The sequence below is a fragment of the Leucoraja erinacea genome, chromosome 28 (assembly GCF_028641065.1).
Source record: "Leucoraja erinacea ecotype New England chromosome 28, Leri_hhj_1, whole genome shotgun sequence".
Lineage (NCBI taxonomy): Eukaryota > Metazoa > Chordata > Chondrichthyes > Rajiformes > Rajidae > Leucoraja > Leucoraja erinaceus.
Window position 1 is genome coordinate 13,064,275 of NC_073404.1, and position 9,387 is coordinate 13,073,661.

The following is a 9,387-nucleotide window of genomic DNA, read 5'->3' on the forward strand; positions in this document are numbered from 1 at the left end:
ACCTTTTAAGGAGTTTCTCAGGATTGAAGATGACTTGCTTCCACTCCAATTTTGTGCAACAGTGCAACCAAATGGGTGGCTTCATGACGTTGCTGATGCATGCACTGTAGGACCTCAGTGCTATCCCCAATGTCCCTTCACCACTTCAAATAGCCAAAAGTAAGAGATGCATGCAATAGAGGGATATTGCATGCATATCTATCACTACATCCTAAAATCTTTTGTTCTGGCTGCCTTGGAATCGAATGTCTAATTTTGGACTTATGAATGCCATGGCCTGCCCAAGCGAACCAAAATAATATAATTACTGCCTTGACATCAAGGATGTTGGCCTGAAATAGGTCATTAACTTTGGTTCATATATCTAGCATTACATAGCATCATTTAGCCATACAGCACGGAAACAGATCTTTTGGTCCACCTTTTATTATGCGGTACTGCACCTCCTCCCACTCTGCTTCCCGTTAGGACTCCATTCAATTTTTCAATTTCTCTATCTTAGTCATGTCCAATGATATGACCTCCACCACGATTTGCATCTATCACCACTCTCAGGGCTGTCACCCTTATCTTCTCTATTTCCCCACACTTAATAAAGCAAAATCCAATGCAACTTTGAGGAACAGAATTGCATCTTCCATTTGGTATATATTACAGCTCTCAGGACTTCAAAAGCAAAACAGGGCTCGAAATTAACGGTTGCCCGGGTGCCATTGACCACCCAAAGTGCCGCCGGGCAACCTAAACGCCGAGTCATTTTACCTTGCTTGGCACTACAGATACTGGTTTATACTGAAGATAGACAACAAATGGAGTAACTCAGCAGGTCAGGCAGCATATCTGGAGAAAATGAACGTGACGTTTTATGTTGGCGACGGCTGTAGTGCAGGGCAAAGATATAGGTGCGGTGTGACGAAGGGTCGGAGCGAATTACGGGCCCCGCACAGCAGCTGCAAGAGCGGCTCTACGTCCTCCTCCTCCCGCCCCCCGCCCGCCCTGATAGCGGCTGCTGCCTGCCTCTCCGCCAACGGCACCTTCAAAACAAACCCTCCCGCACGCCGAGGCCAGGAGGGAGGGATGGAAAGGCCTCCTTCCGCCGTCTGAAGAAGCTGCACCGAAGATCCTATAGCTATAGGAACTTTGAGCTTTACCACTCGGCTACGCACCTTGGTGTTGGCTGGCGGAGATGGGGAGGCGGTGGCGAGGATGTCCCTGAGACCCCTCCTCTCCATCCCGCACTGATCCCCATTCCCGCCTCTATTCAGTCCTCACTGACATCCCCCCAGTGCTCCCCTCCCCATCTACCACCCCCCACCATGTATTCATCCTGCGCTGATCACCTAATCCACCTCACATTGATTCTTCTGCCACCCCCTCATCCATCCTACACTGGTCCCCTAATTCATCCTGCATCGCCCCTCCCCCCCCCCTCCAATTCATCCTGCACCGATCCTCCCATCCATCCTGTAGTGATCTAACCATTCATATTTTACTGATCTCCATTCATCCTGCACTGATCCCCCCCCCCCTCCCCAGTGCTCTCCTCTCACAATTTTACATAATCCAACCAACACGTACTAATTCACCTGCCTCAATCCATCCATTCCACAATCAAATGTGTTTTCATTCCCAATGTCATTATTTGTTTTGGTCCATAAAGATGGATTCATTAAATTGTGAACATGTGAAATATCATAAATTTGGTCAGAAGATATTTCAGTTGAAATTTTTTGTTAATTATGAAGTGGGAATGATGGAAACAGCGTTTAACAATATATATTTTTTTAATCTAATGCGTACAAACTGGGTATCTTCATGCTGTTCACAACACGTACATCTAATCTGAATGTACGGTAATGTTGCGTTTTGACACCTTTAAACATATTACCAAATGAACATTTGCTGCAGTTATGTTCTTTGGCCATCTCTTGTCAGTTAGTGTAATGTTTAACCTGTCAGATGGGTATGGTTGGTTTTAACAGCTATCATAAAATGCCTTTAGAAATTTTCTTGCAATCTGTATATTTTGTTATGGATAAATAATGTGGGAAGCGAGAGTGTTTCTGTACCAATAGCAATAACGACCCGTGCTATGGCCATGTCATGGTAATTTTCAGTCCTTCATAGAAAACATGTTGGCATCAACCTGTAGTTGATGTGGTTAATAAATGTGGTTAAGCATTTATGTTACCATGGTCCAGGATTAATTGACAAAGGTTGATCATACGTTGAATAATCCAACCACATTTTTGTTTGGAAGTGGAAAGAGCTAATAGAAATTGCATTAATTGCAATGTGTAAAAAGAGTTGAGATACTGTATAATTCTGCTGCATGTCATTGTGGTGATCATGTCTTGATTGGTGAATATGTTTAGTTTGTGACTTTATTTGAAGCAGAAATAATATGTGAATACTTCACTGGGCATAATTCCGACTGGTAACCACACTTCGTCCGAGCATATTATCGCACGTGTCATGCAAACGCATCTTAAATGACCACCTAAACTGTAATTTGGCAACCTAAAAAGCTGCCAAGGTTGCCTGGCTGGCAACAGGGAAAAACAGCTAAGGGTGCTAAGGGAGAGCCCTACAGAAGCTTTAGGCAACCTCCCCTCCTCTGCGCATCCCCACCCCCCACCCACCAGGAAGCTGCAGGTATTTCTGCAATAACGTGTTTCCATTTTGCAAGTTGAAACATTCTGCAATTGATGAATATGGGGAAATTATTTATATTATCTGGGCTGAATCACGACTTAAATGAATGAATGAATGAACTTTTGAGAACCAAATTCCACAACTAACATGATGGGATTTGGATCTTTCCATTTAGCCTATGCTTCTAGATTGCTAGTTCAGTATAGTCCTAACCCAAAACCCTCTACAGATGCTGCCTGACCTACTGAGTTTCCTCAATATTCTATTTCTTGGGCATATATAACTGCAGTTCACAATAGGACATTAGTTAAAGAGGGTTTATACAACAATCTGGTACTTTCAATTTTGAACTAAACTTTTTCTTCCAGTTTTAATTAATTATTTGAATTTAAATTCTTAGCTACTTATGTGGAAAATCAGTATCTTTAGGTCAGCAATCCAGACAAACAATCCCAATTGCTATTTTCTTGACGCTCTCTCATTTTTCATTTAGATGCTACCCGTGAGCAACATTGTCTGAAATGGCATCAGAAGAAAAGGTAGGGTAGATGGAAACCTTTTCCTTCCCATGGCAGAAACGTCAAAGAGAGAGTATAGGTTTTGGGTGAGAAGGGGAAAGTTTAGAGGAGATGTGAAAGGCCATAAAAAAACACAGGAATGGTAAATGCCTGGAATAACCTGCTAATGAACAGGGGAAACAAATATCAGACTTTTAAGAGATACATATAGGCAGAAAAGACAGAAATATAAACCACGTGTAGGCAGACGAGAGTAATTTGCATTGGCATCATGGTCAGTTCAGACATGATGGGTGGAAAAACATATTCCTGCACTGTACTATTCTGCAAGATTTGTAGAACAGCAGCACTGAATGTATCAAGGCAGAGACTGACAAACAACAAGAAAGTCAAGGATAAGGGCGAGGGCAAGTGATGAAATCAAGACTGGATGTCATGTTCTTAATGAATGCTAGAGCACGCTTGAGGGACTTAATGTACCATTGCTGCAAAATAAAATGCTAGAAACAGGGGTATGCAGCTTCTTATGAGCAGTGTATGAGCATTGTGGCCTTAATGCCACTCTGAGCTCTGATAAGCAGGCCACATCAAGATTCTGAAATAGACACTACGTTTAAAACTTTGTGACAAGTAGCGATAACCACGCAGAAAGAGTGAAGCATCTCACAAACTACCCCACCAATAGGCATCTCCTGTCATACCTGTAGTGTCTACATGGACTTCATTGTCATGTCATACCAGAAATAGAAATCTACTACACAAAGGTACAAATCTTCTTGACTTTTCCTTAACTCAATAGCATCACTCACTTTTATCAGTTATTCATTCAAAACCTGCTTCAGGTTTGAGTCCACACATTAGGTTGTGTTTTTGGAAGTGTCATTTACACAAAGCCAATTAATCGCTTCTCAGATGAGTTATAAAAATAACATGCACCAGTATTACAAAGCTGAGCTCCTCCCTCGGGTTTCTTCTGGGTAATGTTTAGCCATCAATCGATTAGCTACATATTTTAAACGGCAAGTCATACAGCACAGAAACAGGACCACTGCCCCAACTCATCCATACAGACTAAAAAGTAAATCTGATCTGGACCTTTATGCCTGTGTTTAGCCATGTTTTTCTCAACCTTTCCTACACGCCTATTTAAATGCAAGTATACCCGCATCTACACCTTTCCCCGACAGCTCATTCCATGTACCCACCACCATCTGTGTGAAACAGGTACCCCTCATCCCTTTTAAAGCTTTTGCATCACCTTAAACCCATACTCTCCAGTTTTAAATTCTAGTACTGTGGGGGAAAAAGACAGTCTATCCACCTTATCTATGCCCCTAATGATTTTATACACATCTATAATGCTATCCCTCAACCACATACACTCAAGTGAAGTCAGCCATAGTTTATTGAGCCACTACATACAATTCAAGTCCCATGAAGCTTCATTGCATCCTTTTCAGCTTAATGTCACCCTTCCAATAGCTGGGCAAAGAGAACTGAATACTATTCTAAATGTGGCCTCACCAATGACATCATGCCCCGACTCCTTTCCTCAGTGTCCTGACAAATGATGGCAAGCGTGAGAAATGCCCCTCATCACCCTGTCTACCTGTTGCTACTTTCAGGGAACTATGCACTTACACCAATTGTTCTCGCTGTTACACTATACTTCCCAGGATGTCTCTATTTACTGATCAAGTTATGCCCTGGTTTAACTTTACAAACTACAACACTTCACACCAGTCCGCTAAATATACCTGGCATTTCTTGGCCTACTTCTAGTCAATCTAAACACTGTTGTGATCTTCAAAAACTTCTTCACCAACCATAATGCCAATTTTAGTGGCATCCACAAACTTACTAACCTTGCCACCTACATTCTCATCGAAATTATTCACAGAAACAACAAACAAATGGATCCAACACCAATCCCTGCAGTGCACCACAAGTCACCTTCAATCTGAACAATGACCCTTCACTACCATCCTGACTCCTTATACTAAGCCATCTGGCTAGCTCTTCCTGGATCCCATGTGATCTTACCTTCCAGAGTAGCCTATAAGAGGCCTTGCTAAAATCCATGTAGACACCACCCATCCTACCCTAATCTTTTTGGTTATCTCTTAAAAACTCTCAAATTGCCGACATGATTTCCCATGCACGAAGATATCCCGAATCAATCTGTTGCTTTCCAAACGATGGTACATCAAACCTCTCAGAACCCTCCAGTAACTTTCCAATTTCACCGTTCATGGACCGAGCTCAGAGTAAGTTGGCTTACCAGCCAAGTTCTCAGGTTTCTAGGCTATATTTTTTTAATGAAGCACTTTGCAACATTAAGGTGCTGGAAAAAGGCAAGTACCGATTCCAACAAATCTTCCACCAATTCATTCCAATACTTGTGGGTTTACTAATTACATTCATACTGTTTCTGTACATACACTAAAACACATTGTGAACATCTTAGTTTAATTATTACTTAACACAATCTTGTTCAAGAACAGCAATTCCAGCACCCCTAGTCTTTCCACACAACTAAAATTCCCCTCAGATACATATTGTGTCTTTGGTAAAACAATTCAACACACAAATTAAAAGCATTAATCAAAGTTGTGTCTACTCTGCTGTTCAATAAATGGATGGCTAATCAAATTCTAACCCATATTCTTATGCACTCATGGTAACCTATCAATGACTTAGTTACTTTAATAATATTCAAAGACTTTGCTCTCACCACCATTTGAGGAAGAGACCACCAGAGACAGTCCTGTTTTTTGTTTGTTCTCAAACACCACCCACATGTTTTAAGGGAAGCATTTCATCCAACAGTCATTTGCACATTTCCACAAAACTTTCAAAATCATTGAAATCTCTGTGCAAGTTTCCCTTTCTTTATTTATGATAAATCTGTGTTTATGGTTCTCTATTATTGGAAATACTCAGTTTATTCAATAAAAAATTTCCTTAATTAGAACAGATAGGGTGGATACAGCACCTTTTGTCCAGAGTAGGGCAATCAAGAACCCGAGGATAGAGGTTTAAGGCGAGGGGAAATGTCTAAACTCAAATGCTAACTTTTCCAGAGGGTGGTGGGTATACATACAAGATGCCAGATGAGATAGATGAGACAGGTACTATAACAGCACTTAAAAGTCACTTGGACAAGTGAATGGAAAACAAAGGTTTCTGGGGATATGGGCCATATGCGGCCAAATAGGAATATGAATAGTTTAGATGAGGCATCATTCCGTGCTGTACGACTTTCCTAACTCTCTCATCAGTTTTAGAGAAAGTAACTCCTGTTTCTACAGGTTGGCCTTCCCACATTACATTGTATGTATGCCCCGTCTGTATGCGAAAAGAAAACAAGTGAGGGGGGGGACAAACAAAGTGAGGTCACGAAGGCCACCTACCTCCAGGGCCAGTGCCGTCTTGTCGTACGCATTGGGCACCCGCTTCTGGAAGGCGCGGGCATAGACCGGCCCGTTCTGCAGATTGGGCAGCGGGGTACTGACATTGGGCTGAGCGTAGGGCCCGAACTCTTGCTGCCCGCTGCCCTGCTGATGCTGGGCCGCAGCCAGCGAGCTGTCCGGGCTGCCGGCCGGCCCGAGCACCGAGCTGGGCCGACACTTCTCCACGTAAGGCACGGGGATCATGCCGCAGCGGCCGTCGGCGCTCTGCGCGTTCCACCACTGGTCCTCGGGTTTGTCGATAACGCGCAGCAGGTCGCCCTTGCGGAAGGGCAAGTCCTCCTCGTCGTTGCCCGGGAAGTCGAAGAGGGCGCGGACGTACTCGGTGTCCTGATGCTGTCGAGGGCCACCGGGGCCGGAGCCGAGCCCGAGGTGCGGGGGCTTAGCCACCGGCTCCTGCAGAGTGGTGGTGTCCAGGTAGTGGATCTTGTAAAAGTCCAGCAGGCCGGGCAGGTGCTCGAACTCCTGGTCGCCGATGCGGAAGCGGGAGGGCCCGGGGCCGGAGCCTGGCTGCGGGCGGCTGTTGATTATATAGTGAGACACCTTGGAGTTCTCGCTCACACTCAGTACGTAGTCGCCGGGGATGGTGCGGCTGTCCCTCACCAGGAAAGTGCCGTGCCTCTGGCCCTGCAGCAGCGACACCGCCTCGTCCCGCCTCATGCTGCCGAAGTACCAGCTGGCCCGGTCCTGCACGTCGAAATTAGACGCCATCTCGGCGCCCGCAGCCCGGCCGCCACCACCCCGCCGCCTAGGCCGCAGGCTCGCCTGCTCCTTTCCTCGCACGCCTACCGAATGTAGTTTAATTAGCCCGAGGGCGCGGGTTTACCTCATAAAACACACCCTGGACCAACCCACACCCGTCTGCCACAGGGCATATCCAAGAGTTTTGTTGTTTAAATAACTAACTGGAAAATAAAAGTCAATGGTCCCACTGCTCTCGCGTGCTGCCTACTCCCCGGCGATTTCGCCGAGTGTCTAATCGCTAACCAGTATTTTTGATAACGAGGAGGCAGCGACTGGTGTCTAAAAGGCGCCGCCACCGCCCCCCTCCCGCTCTTCTCAACGCCGGAGTAAAATGGCGGCGGATAAGGGAGGGAGGGAGGGAGACGGCAGGAAGATCTGACCTCACCCGCCGGAAGTTGGGAGAGGAGCGGGTCCGAGGAATGGTCTGCCATGTTGTTACGGTCAGACGGTGTGATTGCGTCACTGGCAGTTCTGAGCAAAGGTCATTCTGTAATCTTTGGTTCTGAGTTGGAAACGTCCAGGACAACTTGTGAGGATGTTACTGGAGAACATAAATAGGTGACTTTTATTTTGCTCCAGTGTGAAAGATTGCACAGCCGTCCACAATCTCGTGGTGTCGCGTAATAGTTTGCAATTAGTAAAGTATGAAAGAAAACCTGGGGCTGACAGATATTAAAAGTGTATTTTTTAAATCAACTCTTCTCGGTACACTCATGGTAATAAAAAGAATACGTCGAAAAAATATATTTTATATATATAGATACCAGGAAGGCCAACTGGAGCCATTCAGCGAGAAACATGTCCTTAAATCCAACGAGTACATGTTGACCAAACACCCATTTACACAAATCACAGTTAAATGGAGACCCATTGAACTGCAGGTGCTACAAGCATGAGTAAAATACAAAGTGCTGGAGTAACTTAGCAGGTCAGGCAACATCTGTGGAGGGAGTGGACCCTGCTAACTCAATTCAATCCTTTCCCTCCACAGATGCCACATGATCTGCTAAATTAATCCACCCAGCACTTTGTGTTTTACAAAATTCTACATTCTCATCTTCTCCCCGTAGATTTTACCCACTCGCCAGCACATTAGCAGCAATTTACATCAGCCAATTAAACTACCTGCCACCAAATCTTTGGGGTGTGGTAAGGAAACATAGCAGTTGGAGGAACCCAAATAGTCACAGGCAGACCATGTAAACTCCACACAGACAGCATCTGCGGACAGAATGAAACCCAGGTAGCTGGAGATGGGAGACGGCAGGTCTCTTAGCTGAGCACTGCGTGCTGTCTGGCCTACTCAGTTTTTCATTCTTTTTCTTGCAGATTTTCAGCACCTGCAATTTTTTTTACATGTTCATATCGAGTCAGAATATGGTGCTGCTGGGTAGCAGCTTTTTTCTATCTTTTGGACGTCATTCCAACAAGTGACACTACAACAAATATTTAATTCACTTTATGATCTCGCAAAGGCAGTGAATTTTATGGGAGTCAGGGTCCTGTGTGTTTCAAGGCAACTGGCAAACACTCAGCCAGGTGTCAAACCATTGGAAGGAACTGCAGATGATGGTTTACACCGAAGGAAGACTCAAGATGCTGGAGTAACTCAGCAACATCTTTGGAGAGAAGGAATGGGTGACATTTTGGGTCAAGACCCTTCTTCAGAGTCGGGAAAGGGAAACAAGATATAGACAGTGATGTAGAGAGATATGGAACAAATGATTGAAAGATATGCCAAAGAAGTAACAATGATAAAGGAAACAAGCCATTGTTAGTTGTTTGCTAGGTAAGAATGAGAAGCTGGTGTGATTTGGGTGGGGGGGGGATGGAGAGAAAGGGAATGCAGGAGTTACTTGGAGTTGGAGAAATCAAAATGTATTCCACTGGGTTGTTAGCTGCCCAAGCGATATATGAGATGCTGTTCCTTCAATTTGCATTTGTCCTCAGTCTGATAATAAAAGAGGCTTAGGACAGAAAGGTCAGTGTGGGAATGGGAA

The 9,387-nt window shown here is 44.7% G+C and overlaps 1 protein-coding gene across 1 annotated transcript in view; it reads right to left on the reverse strand.

The window, feature by feature from the left end:
• crk (v-crk avian sarcoma virus CT10 oncogene homolog) overlaps nt 1-7,730 on the reverse strand; it is a 32,789-nt gene extending 25,059 nt beyond the window's left edge. The window contains exon 1 of the mRNA XM_055657759.1: nt 6,587-7,730. Coding sequence (XP_055513734.1) covers nt 6,587-7,354 — 768 coding nt within the window. The 5' untranslated portion in view covers nt 7,355-7,730. The remainder of the gene's footprint in view (nt 1-6,586) is intronic.
• Between the last annotated feature and the right edge of the window lie 1,657 nt (nt 7,731-9,387).